This window comes from Emys orbicularis, chromosome 22, assembly GCF_028017835.1.
Source record: "Emys orbicularis isolate rEmyOrb1 chromosome 22, rEmyOrb1.hap1, whole genome shotgun sequence".
Lineage (NCBI taxonomy): Eukaryota > Metazoa > Chordata > Testudines > Emydidae > Emys > Emys orbicularis.
This window is the reverse complement of record NC_088704.1, coordinates 16012209-16028616: the sequence shown is the minus strand read 5'-3', so window position 1 is coordinate 16028616 and position 16408 is coordinate 16012209. Positions and strand designations below refer to the sequence as shown.

Below are 16408 nucleotides of genomic sequence, written 5' to 3'. Positions count from 1 at the left end.
GTGCAGATGCTCTCTTAGCCTGATTGCCCTGCGGGGAGGGAAAGAAATCCATTTGTGAGCCTCCTGGCCCCTGGAGGGATTAAACGGGAGTGATGACTTCATCGGAGAGAGCAGGGAAGGGTCTTTCTAATGCAATGCATTTAAAACCAGCCATTTCACACAAAGCTGCTCTACTAACCAGACTGGCCGGGAAGAGCTGAGGAATGACTCGGGATCAGATGCAGAGAAAGCAAAGGAGCAATTATACCAGACGGGGATCCTTATGAACAGAGCGCCCCATGGCCTTGGCTCCCCATGTATATGACCAGTGGCCTTGGGAAAGTTAGACAGCCATAGTCGAGTGCAGGGCTGGAAGCATTTCGCTTCCAGCTGCAGTAGGGTCAAATCAAAGCCCTGGATCCAGTGACCCCCAGACCATTGCTTGTTAGAGCCAGACAGGAATTTTGTTTTCAAAGTCAGCAGTGCCTGGAGAGCGTGTGCCCTGGCTGGCTAAAGGAGCCAGTGTCTCTCTGGAGGCAGCAGGGAGGCTGCAGATAAGCAGGTTGAATTGGCTTTGTGAGGGGGTGGGGAATAGGGGATGTCCAGATGACAGGGTCGGGTGAGATTAGTCTGCTCCATATTATGTGCTCTGTGATCTCTGTGGAGTAGAGCAGGAAACAGCATGGTCCAGCAAATAGAGTGTGGGACCAGGACTTCAAGAGAAAGGGGTTTGACTCCCAGTTCTGCCGCTCATTGCTGTATCCTGGGCAAATCACTTGGCCAGATCGGTGCCTCAGTTTCTCTGTGAAATGGAGACGATGATACCCACATTTGTAGAGAGCTCTGATATTGCTGGATGAAAACTGGTATCATTAGAGGAGGTTGTTACTTCTTTGTGTCTCAGCATATCCTACTGGACACTGCATTCGCGGGTTAGGCATGGAATCAAGGGGAAATACGATCGCATACATAACAGCCTCTGACACTGCAGCAATGCCACTGGACCATAGTCATTGTAAGATAAAGATTTCACCCCACTTCATCCCCACTCTCCTGCTGAGTTACAGGGACCCACAACTGCCTTTTCCCTGGGAGAAGATAGGCAGGAATATATTTTGCCCCATCACAGTGTCTCCCCAAACAACATGGCACTGACTCCAATTTGAAATAATGCTTTGTGGGTCCTGCCCTGATGATGACTCTTATGATGCTGTCTTGCTAATTGAATTCCCCCTTGTCAGGTTTGCGAGGGGTGGAACGCAGGCAGGCCCTTCGGAACCCGTTAGCTAGGAGAAGCTGCGATTTGGATTGAGGGTTGGTTGGTTGCTTGTTTGTTTGTTTTTTAAATAAAGCAGAAAAAATTCTGCAAGGGAGAAAAACTTGAAGTGTAGCTGGATTATTTTCCTTCACACTGTTATTGAAGTGTCCTTTTCTCATCCCTCCCTCGGCCCCTGCTGTCTTAGGGGCATCTGTCACCTTTTGTGCGTATTCCCAGCGTAGCAATCATTTCAAGCTGCCTTTGTTATCTTAACCACTGCCCCCTTTGTCCTCCTTGCCCGCTAGCCCTACAACTCTGAGGAGTTCCATTTGCTGTTTCACACTCTACATGAAAACAAGTAGTGCTTAAACAGAGGGCACGCCAATAAAATTGGAGCGGGGTGGGAGGAGGCTGAATTGTTATGGTTTGGAGCAAACCTTTCTAAACTCTCCTGCCAGCTGGGAAAAGCGAGAGGACACGATTTTAACATGAAGCTGCTGGATCAATCTGCATTTACTGTGTGCACAGCCATGTACGTGTGGGGGAAAGTTACGTGGTATTTAAAAGGTGACTGCAGAGACACATTGTGTTCCTGCTATGGCATGGCTCCTCTGGAGATGTGAGTTCAAATTTGTCTTAAGCCACAAGTGAAATGAGTTTGTGGGTTTCCTGCTAGCCCCAACAACGCAGAATTGACACACACACTGGCTGACATTTGAAAGGTGCAGAAAGGGACAGTTAGGGGAGAAAAATAAAGGGATGCCTCTTGAAACGCCATTGAAATGCATGGGTCTGTGACAGCTTTCTGGAGGACAGAGGAGAAAAGGGGTAACATTTAAGCTAATAATCAGGGACTGCCCCTGCTAAATAGGAAAGCTTGGCACACTGGCCCTTGCTTTGACGTGATGAGCAGTCTATACGCAGGAGAGGCCTAGGGTATAGACTAAGGTGCACTGGCTGAGCTGATTGAGGGGAGGCTGCAAGTCATATCTGGCCACAGCTGGAGTTAATAAATAATAATAATAATGATTAAGTAATACCTGGCCCTTCTCTAGTGCCCTCCAGGGGATCTCAAACCACCCTGCAGCCTTGCCACCCCCCTGTGTAGCAGGGAAGAGTTATTGCCATCTCCAATTTACCACCGGGGAAACTGAGGCACAGATTGACCTGCCTGAAGTACAGTGAGTCTGAGGCTGAGTGATGAATAGATCCCAGGATTCTTGACTCGTTATGTGCTTTAACTGGGAGTTCGTCCTCTCTCCCACTTCCTGGCCTTGCCGAGCCCTTCCATTGCACCCAAATTTACCAGCCAATTGAAGAAAAGGAGAAGTTCCTTTGGAGCCCATTGATTCTTCTCCAGGCCTGGCGCACGGCTTTGTGCACGTGTGTGGGAAGAGAGCGGTGAATGTTAGGGCAGCGTCGTCTGCCTGATTTAGTAGCAACGGTAACTAATAAACCAGTCGGCCATATGGCTCTTAGATCACGCCGACACGCAGCAGCCCCAACGGAGCATGTGTGGCTTTGTCAGCCAATGGGGGGCTCCGTTTTCCTTAGGCGGGGGTCCCATGTATGAGACGGTCTCAATAGGAAGTAGCTCCTGCCAAAAGCATGCCAATCTCTTGAAGATCCACTCGGCTGGGGTCAAGGGGCTTCAGCGGAGCATCCTCCTGTCAACTTTGCTCTGGCTTTGCTTGCTGCCCCCACGCCCCTCTGTCCTATGGTGACAGCTGTATGATAATTAGCCCTTGCTCTAAGCTGATTGATGGTGAATGGGAGGCAGGAGGAGGGGGCAGGCAGGTGGTCCCTAGAGTCTGGCGCGCTTCCTTCGCACAGCGTCCCTGCTTTGACAGGAGCAAACGGCGGTGCTCGCAGCCACCCAAAAAGGAGTGGGAGGGGTGAGGAGGAGTAGGGGGGGGAGAAAGATCTTGCCTTCCCTCCCATCCCACGGCGCCTCGCAGAGATGCTGCTCTAGAGAGCAATTGAGAGGAGAGGCGTGCACAGAAGCTCCCTGCTCGCTTGACTAGCAGAACTCGTTCCCGCAACGGGCAGCATGAAGATTTTTGGCAGACTTGAGTACCTTCTGGTAAGGAGCTTTTCTTATGGGGGTGCTTGGCTGGGGTAGGAAGTTTAGGGGGCACGCTCCATTTGGGTGCAGGAGAACTTAGAGGGTCATGCAGGACCAGGTCTCCCTCCTTGCTGATGTGACGGACAAGTTCGTTCTGGTTTATTATTTGATAGGGCGGATTTGTTGAGTTCTGTTGCTGTGACATAAAAGCGGAGAACGGTCCCTGAGCATCTTCTCCCTGGCAAGCCGAGAGCAGGGCCATCAGTTATCATAAGACAATGAGAGAAACAAAAGGGCTGTAAATAGGATTCTTCCGGATCTAGCCATCAAATGTGTGTTTGTGCACAATGTATGGGAATGTGTGTGTAGAACCTGTGTGTGCACATGGGGTCACAGTGTATACACAGTCTACACACAGAGATGTGTAAGTCATGTATAGAAAGTGCTTTAATATTCACATGCACTAGTAGAGTATGTACTTATATTCTTCTGTTCATATATAAAATGTGAGTGCATTTATATGCAAAATATATGTATCTGAACAGTCCATATGCATATATCCACACACACATTATAGATAGATAGATAGATAGATAGATAGATAGATAGATAGATAGATAGATACACGCACACACACACACACACACACACACAAAGTACATAGACAGACTGGTCTCATGTAGTATTTATTTTAATATGGTATATATTATATACACACGTTTTTGTGTGTGCATTACAGTCTATATAATTGTTAAATAGTGACGATTGATATAAGAGAATAACTGAATGCTTTGCTAAAACCATGTTGTCCCTTCTGAGGCAATGCACGCGCAGACTGTACATATACCTGCATGCATTTTCTATTATTCTAATTGCTATTCATCAGAAATAGCATAAGCAAAGGGATTTGCTAATAAACAGGATGTATACGAAACCATAGCAGTATATTGTCAGCTGTGCAATACAAAGCAGGAAAGCATATTGGTTATTAGAATTGATCTGAGAAGGGCCATACGTAGCAGCTTGGATACCATGGCCTTAGTGGGGAATGTAGTTGCAGCAGAGTGCAGTACTTTAATGAAGATTCCAGCCTACACATCTCCACTCTTGCATGTGTCGCCCCCTTCAGGACAGTGTTAGACCTATGTTAAGGGGATAGACGCAAGAGTCCCCAACTACACAGGGCACGGAGTTTCCAAAGGCTAGTGGGCAGGGCTCTGTCCTTTGAAGAAAACCTTCCAATGGTCCTGGGGACTGGGGCGCGTCTCCGCTTTTCCTGTTACAGCTGTTCACTTTATCGGGAAGTTTATTTAATTTGATCAGTCTCCTTCCCTGCATGCATGGCTGGCGCTGCGTAAGAAATTGGACAAGCTCCTCGGCCACAGCCAACGCCAAGAGTCGCCGTGGCTGTCTCGTGGAGATAGACAAGCGGCTTCTTAAAGGGCCAGTCCTTGAAAGAACCTTTGACATTTTTTTTTCAATGCCCCTTTGTACGAGATAGTGTCTGTGCTGGTTTTTTCCTCCTTTCCATTCGCCAGTTTGAAAGTATCCATGTCTAGGCCTTTTTCACATCCCTCTCTTGGAATTTGTTACCTCATTGTCGTTGCTTCAGTGGCATTCAATGCGTTCCCATGGAAACCATTGTGATGTCATTTCTAAAAGGCTCTCCGTTCCCAGGCAGCCTTGGGTGTAAATTCAAAGCCATGGGGCAGGAAGAAGGGGCACAAAGGGGTAGGATCGATGTGATTTATCGAAACTGCATGAAAGAAAAGAGAACAGATGATGGAGGGATTGCCGGACTTTTGGCAGATCTTATTTCTTGTTTCAGAGGGTGGCTCGTTTATTTTAACATTGTGTGCGCCAACGCGTCACCGCTGTGGCTAGCTCACTGTTGCGTGGACAGTTGTAGCCAGATGCCATTCAGAACACAATCCCAGCATGCATTTGTCATTTCATAATGGTGGTAGGCACCCATTCTCCAGTGATGAATATGGTGTAAAACACATGGATGGCTAGATTAATAATAGTAGCGAGCGCTTAATCAGTAGATCTCAAAGCATTTACAAAGGAGCTCAGAATCATTATTCTCCTTTTACATATGGAGAAACTGAGGCACAGAGCGGCAAAGTGATTTGCCCAAGGTCCCCCAGCTGGCCTATGGCAGAGTCAGGACTAGAGTCCAGCTGTCCTGAGCCCTAGGCCAGTGTTCGCTCCACAAGGCCACGAGATAGATTGATAGAGCTAAATGGAACTAAAAACAAAACCAGCTTTACCCTGCGCTCTTACACTGCAGTGATGCTAAGGGTCTGACAAAAGGCAGTTTATTAAAATCGAAGCCGAGTCTCCGACCATAACGTGCAGTTACGTGTAAGAGATGACACAACAGCAGGAGCCTGAGCGAGAGCGGGAGCCCCTTGTCTTGTTCCATCAAGCCTTGATGAGTGTGAGTAGACCCAGGACAGTTACTCGGCTTACAAGGCAGAAAGGTGATTTTTTTCTCACTCCACCTGCGGTTGGAGAGTCCGGCTGGGTTCATGGCATCCTTTCTAATAAAGCGTCAGCCGCAGGGACTTAACTGAGGCTCGGCTGATGATGGGGATGTGTGTGGGGCAGGCACAGAATTGTGCTTGGTCTCCCTGGGCTCTTTGGACCGCTCTGCAGGGCTAACAGGATTAAGAGCTTCCTTGAGTCCGTGAAGTGAGCAGATGTGAGCCAGACACGTGCAGAAAGGGGGCAGGTATGTCGGGTGAGACAGTACTGTTTTCGCACGTTCGCTGTATCTATCAGTGGCCGCACCCTGATGTTATTTGAACATAGGTTGCAGCACTATTTCTTCAGATGCTTGGAAGAGCTTCCAATGCCAGTGGCTATAACGAATCAAGAATCAGAGGGCAGGGGTCTGGGAATGACATTTCGCCAGATGGCTGGTATTCCAGCAGCTCCCCGTCCCGAACACCCTTCTTTGCTCCCTCTCTTTTCAGTGGCCAACATGCCAGGGGAGGAAACATCTTTATGTGGGCTGGGAATGTGGAGATACGTGCCCAGGAATCAGTTTTGTAAGCCACAGCATCCTGGCTGATTTTAACTGTAGGGTTTTTAATTTTAATTAACTCTGCGGTGATTAGTATTTATTAAGAAAGGAGTGCGGAGCAGAGACCTGGCCCTGCAGATTTACACAGGGCTTAGACACTGCAGCATTGCCCAGGCCACGCTTCTCAGTCTGGAACCAGAAGAGTTAAATCTCTCCTAAAGACAAAGGGTAATGCTGCCTCTGTGCATCTCTCTGAATGGACCTGAGCATTTAGTCTCCCCAGGCCCATAGCAGTCAATCCTCTAGGATGCAAGCTGTGAATGGCAGGGACATGAAACTGACTTGAATCCTGCCTTATTTGCTGTTCAGCCTCAAGCCATCTCCATACATTTCTTATTTGGTCTCAGTGGGAAAGGGGAAACAAATCTCATTTTTCGGTGGAGGGAGGGGGAATGCTGGATTTTTCCCTTATCTCCCCTTTCTCTGATTTCATTTGTTTTTAGATACTGCAGTATTCTGTAGTGACGGCCCCAACCACCTCCCTCTAGTCCACTGTGATTGAACAAAATGCATTCCCCCTCTAAGTATCTGCATGGGTACGTTCCCAAGGATAAGACACACCCAGGATCTTCCCATACTTGGACCTACTTCACAAATCCAGCTTAGAGCTCTAGGGCCCACATTTTGCTCTCTGTTACCCGAGCATAATTCTTTTGACGTCAAAGGAGTTACTTGGGAATTACACCGGAGTAACTGAGACCACAGTTTGCTCCAGGGACTTTTTCTGACACCCCCCCCCAAAAGGTGGTGGATTAGAAAAGAGAAAGTATTGTTCAAGTAATGCACCCAAATATCATTTTTTCCAGCTGTGTGCTTTTTAGAGGAGCCAGCTTCCAACACCAATCAAGGTGGATCTCAATTTCCTATTAGTAATATATGTAGGTTGGGTGTGTATATAGTAATAGTATTTATTTATACTGTGGTATCACCTAGGAACCTCTACCATGGACCAGAACCCCATTGTGCTAGGCACTATCTATCTCTCTATCTACACACACTCTCTCTTTTTAAAGATGAGATTGGCCAAATAGAGGTTTTTGAAAGGCCAGGAAGTTCTCCAGGTGCTGTCGCCCTTGTTTTTGAAGTCTCAATACAGTTCACTTGTCACCTGATTTTTTTCCAGACAATCCTGTGAAATTATAATGGGGAGAAGGGGAATCACATGAACCATGTTTAGCCAATCAAAATTGGGAAAAGTGTAATAAAATACAAACATGCAGGGCTGAATTCACTCCATTGATGTCACTCCATTGATTTTTAATGGATGCATATGGTCCATCTGTCCTTCTTGCATTCCTCAGCAAAATTCTCTCCTTGCTGTAATAAACGTGTTTTTGTTTTGGGACAGCTGAAGAAGCCTGATTAACATATTTAGATCCCAAATTATACCTCTTCCCTAAAGTCGGGTACAATACAGTTGTCAAAGTTAAAGCGTATTTATCAGTAGTTTCCACTCTGTGGAACCTGAGAGCCCCCAGATCCCCCTTTAACTAAAACAGGAAATACCTGCGGTAGCTGTATGGTATCAGTTGGCAAATGTTGACTTTAAATGTTGACCACTGGAAATCTCATGCCCTAGCCTTGTCATGCATTTTTGAAAGAAGACATTGTTTGGTGGCTCACAGTGTTTACACTAAAACAAACAGGCCAGATTCTGACTTCATTTACACAAGTGTCTTTCCGGAGTAATTCCACTGCAGCCAAAAGATTTGGCTGTGGATGGAAGTGGGATCAGAATCCCTTCTGTCTTTTTTTGTAATGCTACATCAAAAGCATCCACAAAGGGGACCACATGGGCTTCACCCCCCCCTTTATGGCAAGTAAATTTGGGGCCGAGTGGACCCCCTTTAAGTGGGAGCTTTACAGCGTAGCCTCTCCTGGCTAATTGGGCGTCACGCTGCCTTTTCAAGAAATGACTCAGTCTTCTCCCATTATATCTCCTCCTTCTCTACTAGTATTATTCTTATTATGATATCTCCCTGGCAAGCTGGCATCTCCGAACATGGAAATAACTCATCCTAATGAGACTGAAGTGCGTGTTGCCTAGCAACACAGCATCACTAGAGTCTCCATGTGCTGGGCTGGTAAAGGCACTTAAGTTAATGATGATGCTTTTTACTGTGGTGCGGCTAGGCCTCTGAATCTAGCAGAGTGGAGAGAAATATTTATGCTCAAGAGCATAAATTCACAGATCCCAAGGCTAGGGGGGACCATTGTGATCATCTAGTCTGACCCCCTGTATAACACAGGCCAGAGAGCTTCCCCCAAATAATTCCTAGAGCAGAGCTTTTAGAAAAAATCCCATCTTGATTTAAAAATAGCCAGTGATGGAGAATCCACCATGGCCCTTGGCAAATTGTTCCAATGGTTAATTACTCTCACCATTAAAAATGTATGCCTTATGCCTAGTCTGAATTTGTCTAGCTTTAACTTCCAGCCAATGGATTGTGTTTTGCCTTTCTCGGGATCAGGTTATACCAGCAGGAGCTGGCTGCAGAGTACTATATAATGGTGAAGGCAGCTTGCGGAAAGAACAGACTTCCTAGTACTGCCGGTTAGGTTGGAAAGTAATTCAGGCTCCGTGACCTGGTTTCCATCGGGCAGGAGATACTGCCCTCCACTGGTAGCAGAATTCCATGAGGATTTTCTGGGAACAGTTACTGGAGCCCTTTGCCCTGCTCACGTGCTACCACAATCCATGGAATCTGTCGGGCACAGCAATGCCAAACTCAGTAAGTCAGCTACCAGGGTGATAGATAGGTAAAGATGTGACTGGCAGTCTGTTTGCCAGGTGAATAAGTAAAGATCGGGGCTGGTGTGTGGAATGCACTAACTGGAAACGGGATTGGTGATTTCCTTCCTCCCTCCTGGAAACACCATCCATTGACCCTGTCCCCAGCTACATGGTGACGAGCTCATGTTTGCTCTGATCATGGGCTCATCCAGGGCAGGCAATTCCCAGTTACACAGAATAACTTAACCTCTGAACAGCACTTCACTGTCTGTTCACTGCCAATTGTAGATTGCACTTGAGGTTGGACATTTTCAACCATCAAGATACCAAGCCACCCACACTTTCTCTTCTTAGCTGCTAGGGTAGCCACGGCTTTCATTGGAGGAGGAGCAGTGGTTAACTGCATGCGCATTACTAACACCTAACAATAGAAACAGCTAAGGATACTGGAGTGAGACTAATTAATGGCTCCCAGTTATTGCAGTAATGTGAGTGAGAGGATTCTGCTGGCATTGTTTTTCAGGGGTGCTGTGTGAAAATATGCCCAGCAGGAGACAGTGGTTTGTGGGTGAACTTTTAATACAAAAAATAATGACGTAAAACTGTCTTCAAAAAAGGGCTTATTTTGCCTAAACCTGGCTGATAAAACCCTAAGCCAGGAAACTGGAGTAATTTGGCACTGCAGTGAACAATCCCTCTGATTTAAGCACCACACCTCCCCCCACAAAAAAAAAATCATTAGGGTGGGAAATACTCGAACTAACTGAATTTGTGAACACTTTCTCAGGCCATAAGACAACCCCAAAAATTGTGGAGAAGACTGTGAATAGCCATGACAGTGAGAGACAGGGAGCACTAAATGCAACCAGATAGAGCAAGCTTCTCATGGGCAGAGATCTGCCTCGACAGCTGTCCTGCACCACCTCCGCTATTTCAGCGCTAATTCTTAACCCAGCTCCACCCATGCACCCCACTTCTGAGCTCCAGCTCTTTCTGCTACGGTCATTTCACCTGTTCTGGATCTGCCGGTATTCCTCCAGCCTGAGGAGTATCACCTCAGCTATGCCAGTCCTGGAACGCCACTCTGCCACCACACCTGAGTCCTGACCAAACCTCTGGGCCGGAGTCTGGCCATCATGAGGATTACTTCCGAAAGAGGAAGTACTCTCAAGATGCAAACCAGCCTCCACTGAAAACACAGGCTGAGACCAGCAAACTTATTTTCTCTTGCAACCTAATCAAGGATTGGTGCATAGGCCTCCATTGAGGGAAAGGCTGCTTTAAATAACCCCTGCAGCCACAGAACCTTCTTACACGTGTTCACATGTTTCCCGGTTGGATATCCTCATGGTCCTAACACCGATGTGCTGTTTGGTGTCACCGTTTCCCATTTATCTGGGTGTTTTTACCGTGCCCCTCGCCCTAGTTCTTGTGGCGCTGAGCAGCACCAGCATGCCCTGATGTGTTTTCTCAACATGTTTCGACCTGCAGGACTTCTCCTACGATGACTCCAAGGTGGAATTTAATGTTGATGCCCCCAATGGAGTGGTGATGGAAGGGTACCTCTTCAAGAGAGCAAGCAATGCTTTCAAAACATGGAATCGGTAAGTAACGTGTATCCCAACTGATAACTGGATGAGGGCTCTGAATGCATCTCCAGCCTGGCAGCGCACACTTGGCTACAACTCAGCAGGTATTTTCCTTTGTTTAAGTGGCTTCATCAGCTCCAGGCCCACACAGAGAAGTGATGTTGGGTTGATGCAGAGTTGTCTGTCAGTGCAGCATCCCTTAACTCTTTGTGTGCTGAACTTGTGAAGTCACTTAATATAAGAAGGGTCCTGTGATGCTGGCATGTTCTAAACAGAAAGGTTTAGGCTCAGTAAAAGGAGCTGGATGTTATGTATTTTATAGGTAGTGAAGATCGTCTGCAAAATAAACTGGCTTCTCCTGGCCCTGCAAATGTTTGTGGGACCATTCAGCTCTCCCACTGAAAGTCAGTGGATCTTTCTTTTGTTATCACTTCTTTATTTTACCAGCTACCTGCAGTCTGGTCCATCAGGGCCCAAGGTCACCATGGAAATAGTACAGTGGGAGACCTTACATGCATTGGCATTAGCCTAGTTCTTTCTTTGCTAAGAACTGGTATAATCCTAAAGGGTGAACCAGTGCAGTCAGCCTGCCTGCAGTTTGCCGCCTCTTGGTAAGTGACAGCGAAAACCTTCCATCTTAAGACAACCACCAGGCTTCATGCAGGGAGCGTAGGACACAAAGCAGCTGGAGCCTTGCCCCAGGAAAGCTGTATGCTTGTAACCATCAAGAGAAACATCTAACACAGCAGGACAAGCCTGGATTTCAAGAGCTGCTAGTATCCAACCTCCCTGGGAGGTGGGAGCCTGGAAATGTCAGGATCTGGCTCCTCTGGGCACTGCCCCTTCTCTCGGTCACTTATAAATATTTCAGATGACGGGTCATTGGGGATGCAGTTAAATAAATGCCTCCTGAGCTGAGCAGCTCCCCAGCTCCCCAGCTCCCAGGTGAATTGCAAGCAAAGCGGGTTTCAGGTTCTCTCCTCAATCAATATTTGTGTGTGTCTAGGAACCCTTGTGATAGTCAATGGGCCGGATTTACGCTGGTGCAGTTAAGAGCAGAATTCAAACCATCGGATTCTATTATTAGTACATCAGATCAATGCCCCCCTTGACCCACTCATGCTTTCCCCTCTCACCTGGCAGTGCAGTGATATAATACCTAGAGGTCACCTGTCTGTCCAAGTTCAGGGTAATTTCTGCAGCTAGGTAGAAGTTTGAAACAAACAAGTAGTTCACCACGTCCCTGTATTTTTGTGCAGAAACTGTTGGTTTTATGCCTAGAGACTGGTAAGCTGGGGTAAGCCCCTCCCTCCCGAAACCTTCACCCCCAACTCAAGCTGGGCCTTTCTTGCCGTTCCAAACCAGTTTGTCTGATGTTCTTAGCCCCAGTGTTGCCATCTGCATGGCATTCAAGTGCATTCTCTGCACTTCAAGGTTTCCTGAGGCACCAGAAGCCAAAGTGCCAGATTGTGAAAAGAACAGCCGTTCTTGTGAGATTTCCAGCCCCCGGCTACAGAGATTTGGATTTGGTGATTGCTAACCTGTGAACTACAGGGCACTCCTCTGAGCTGAATTTATGAACCATTTACGGTTTTCCCCGCAGTATTTCCAATGCAGAGCTTTGCCTCCATTCTCAGCCTTTCATTCAGCAGAGCCAGGCTTCCTGATGCAAAAGGCCACCACCCCATTCCACTATGTGTCAGATTAATGATGAGCTCCTACACTGCAGGATAAGTGAGTCCCCATCTCACCCTTGCTGACGATCCATGGGAGTTCTGAGCAAGGTACCCCATTCCCCTCAAGGCAGCTATTCACAGCTGTACATATCCCCATACAGCCCAACTATTCATAGTCATCCATATACCCCCACAGCCCAACTATTCACAGCCATCCGTATCTTCCCACAGCCCAGCTATTCACAGCCATCCATATCTCCCCACAGCCCAGCTATTCACAGCCATCCATATCTCCCCACAGCCCAGCTATTCACAACCATCCATATCTCCCCACAGCCCAACTATTCACAGTAATCCATATACCCCCACAGCCCAGCTATTCACAGTCATCCATATACCCCCACAGCCCAGCTATTCACAGCCATCCATATCTCCCCACAGCCCAGCTATTCACAGTCATCCATATACCCCCACAGCCCAGCTATTCACAGTCATCCATATACCCCCACAGCCCAGCTATTCACAGTCATCCATATATCCTCACAGCCCAGCTATTCACAGCCATCCATATCTCCCCACAGCCCAGCTATTCACAGTCATCCATATACCCCCACAGCCCGGCTATTCACAGCCATCCGTATCTTCCCACAGCCCAACTATTTACAGTCATCCATATACCCCCACAGCCCAGCTATTCACAGCTGTACATACCCCCCACAGCCCAGCTATTCACAGCCATCCGTATCCCCCCACCCCAGCTATTCACAGTCATCTGTATCCCCCCACAGCCCAGCTATTCACAGCCATGCATATCCCCCTCACCGTGGGTGGGAAGATACTATGGTGATTTTAAGGGCCCTGGGAGGAAGTCCCTGTTGGAAACTTACACAGAAGGATACTGGATGAAGAAGACCCCTGAGGTCAGAATGAGATCCAGCACCATAGTCCAGAGCATTCCTGGATGCTAATGCCCCAGCTAAGAAACCAAACAGGAGGAGATACAGCGCTGTGAGGAGCAGCATCCAGGATCAAACAGCTGGGAAGGGAGCTTTCCACTTGGCTTCATGTGACAGCAAAGCTGCTTGAGAATATGTCGTTGCCACTGCCAGAGAGAATGGCTGTCACCAAGTGGAGCTCAAAGTGCTGCAGCTCCAAACACGCTCAGGAGCTGATCAAAAGGGGCTTTCAAGCAGGCAGAATGGCCTCAGGTCTCCTGCGTTGCTCTGTTTTCTGGCAGACGCATCAAGCAGTGGCGGATTAATAATTTTGCCGCCCCTAGGCCGGGAAATAATTGCCGCCCTGGCCCCGCCCCGACTCCGCCCTTTTCCCGCCCCCATTCCAACCCCCTCCCCAAAGTCCCCGCCCCCGCCTCTTCCCCCAGCGCGCGGTGTTCCCCCTCCTCTCCCGCGAAACAGCTGTTTCGTGGCTCAAGCGCTGGGAGGGGAGAGAAACCGGACGCGGCGGCGGCGCGCTTGCAGAGGAGGCGGAGGTGAGCTGGAGCAGGGGGGCAGGGCGCGGAGGGGAGCTTCCGCCCCTGCAAATTTGCCGCCCTAGGCCTAGGCCTTGTCGGCCTAGGCAATAATACGGCGCTGGCATCAAGTCCTTTACAATCGGCACCTTTTATCTCTGAGCAATGTCTCAAGCAAGGAGCTGAAAACAGAATCCTCTCTTGCCTCATTTTCCCAGGGTACCGAATTCCTTTGCGTGTCGAGCGTGTGGTAGATGCTTTAAATAATCCACTGTCTATAGCATAGCTGCAGCATGGCTTCTTCCCCCAAACTGTCCAAGCCCTGTAGGAGTTTCAGACTGACTCGAGTGCCCCTACTTAACGAGTAACCCTAGAAACATTATGCAGAGAGTTTGCGATAAATGCAGGGTTTTTGTTTGCTCAAACAGAAGGGCCACACATTTTGTAGACACGATTTAGGAGGCTTCTTTGAAAATCGGGCCCATATAGTTCATATTAAACACCAGCGACCCAAAACAATGGGAGAGTTTGACTTATTCTCACACCAGCCAAAACATCCAGATTCAAGGGCTTTGAGCTCTTCCCTCACCCTGGTGTGCGCCCAGATATTTCAACACAGCCTCCATGGGATGTAACAATATGGATTGCTGTCAATTCCCTCAGCTCCCCCGTGACAAAAGAGGCTCTTTGTGGCTAAATCACAGGAATGAAGTGAGAACACCCCGGTTATAATCCCAACTCTGACACTGACTCTTTGTGACCTTGGGCAAAGCACTTAATCTGGGTGTGCGCATGCCTTCGTTTCTTCAGCTGTAAAGTGCTCTTCAGTGCTATGGTGATACGTGCTATAGGAGAACCGTGGAGTGGGGGACGGATGGCTAGGCCTCACAACGCCCCTTCGGATTTTGGTGAAAGTCAGAAAACCGGAAAGGCCGGATTTCCACTAATCAAATTGTTAGGATTCGAAAGGCTCTAGATACAGGGGTGGGGCAGAGCTCTCCCATAGGACAGTGGCTGGCGAGCAAAGTCGCTCTGGAGACATGGTTGAGGCAGTGACCTCACAGATGCCTGTGGCTGGGGAGCAGAGTCACTGTGGATACAGGGGAAAGCCAGTGATCTTAGGGTTAGGGGTTAAAGGTTGGGGTTAGGGCTCAGGCATCACAGAGCATCCTCTGCCTGCAGCATCAAATGGGTCCACTGTGATTTTAGTCAAAATCAGGCTGCTGGAAGCCTTTTGCCCTCCCCTCTGCTCCCTGGCCTGCTCCTTCTCCCCAAGGCGGCCCTGTCATCCCCACTTCTCTCAGCCAGGCTTCTCCCTCCCGCCCCAAACTCCCAAGTGGGGGGTAAGAGGTCTGGCCTACTTAAGAAACAAAGTGTACAACTCTGATGTTATCCCTCCCCATCTTTCTGTCTTTCTTCCCATATGTCAATGTTTCTATAGAAGTTTCGAGGACACTTGTCACCCCAGTGTCTCGATGCCAAATACAATAATCCATTAACATTGCAAAGCACTTCTTTAGTCTCAGAAGGAAGATAAGTCTTATTCCCACCCTGGTCTTTCCCACAATCCCTAAAATCAATGGCACATGTTGTAAGTGCAGAGGCGATGTCCTGTTCTGCAGGGAAAAGGAGATTGCATCTCCCCCCGCCCCCTAGCTTTGGCACTGTTCACTTGCTCTGATGCCTCTTTCTTTCCTCTCTCTCCTCAGGAGGTGGTTCTCCATACAGAACAGCCAGCTGGTCTACCAGAAGAAGCTAAAGGTCAGTGAGCATATCTCAGATGACATTAGCAGATTAGCCAACTTGTCTGATGTCCTGCTGTTCTGGGGACTTGGGCACTATGGGGGAAAGAAGAATTGGATCAGATGAAGATCTGACAGCAAACCCGGTCTGAAATTTCCAATCTGATAATATTACACTCAGAACCCAAGCTGCTCTGACAACCAAAGGACAGCGGCTGGTGTTTATAATGACCCCAGCCTTGCTGCCTGACAGAGTAACGGAGAGGTGATGTGCTGAGTAACTCCGTTCCTGCCCGGGTTTGATATGCCACGTTTGGACGGTGGGTGCTCCATGGGGCAATCTCCGTTCCCGTCAGGAGGTAGTGTGCTCAATCGGCAGGGCTCAGAAAGTGGGCTTGGTTACGCCTTTGTCTGTTTGAAAGGAAAAGGGGCAGGAGACAGCACTGTTGTACACTGAAATCCAGCACAATGGCACGGTCTGTGGGGCTTCCCTCTGAGCTGGTAACTCCCAGGCTGTGGTATTATTGTTATTAATTTGTATAACTGTAGCACCTGGAGCCCCAGTCATGGACCACACTCCATAGTGCTAGGCACTGTACACACACAGAATACAAAGACGGCCTTTGCCCCAAAGAGTTTGCAATCTCACTATAAGACAGGAGGCAACAAATGGATTCAGACAGACAGACAAACGGGGGGAGTACTGGGAAACAATGAGACAGCATTGATCAGCATGATAGTCCGTGGTCGCCTGACACCTACTGAAGATAAATCTGCAGTTGTGTTGATTGTGTTCTCCTGGATTT

General features: G+C 48.3%; 1 protein-coding gene across 1 annotated transcript in view; it reads left to right on the top strand.

Moving 5' to 3' along the window:
• ACAP3 (ArfGAP with coiled-coil, ankyrin repeat and PH domains 3) overlaps positions 1–16408 on the top strand; it is a 161284-nt gene that overhangs the window by 117388 nt on the left and 27488 nt on the right. Inside the window, exons 11-12 of the mRNA XM_065421141.1 lie at positions 10619–10731; positions 15570–15621. Coding sequence (XP_065277213.1) covers positions 10619–10731; positions 15570–15621 — 165 coding nt within the window. The remainder of the gene's footprint in view (positions 1–10618; positions 10732–15569; positions 15622–16408) is intronic.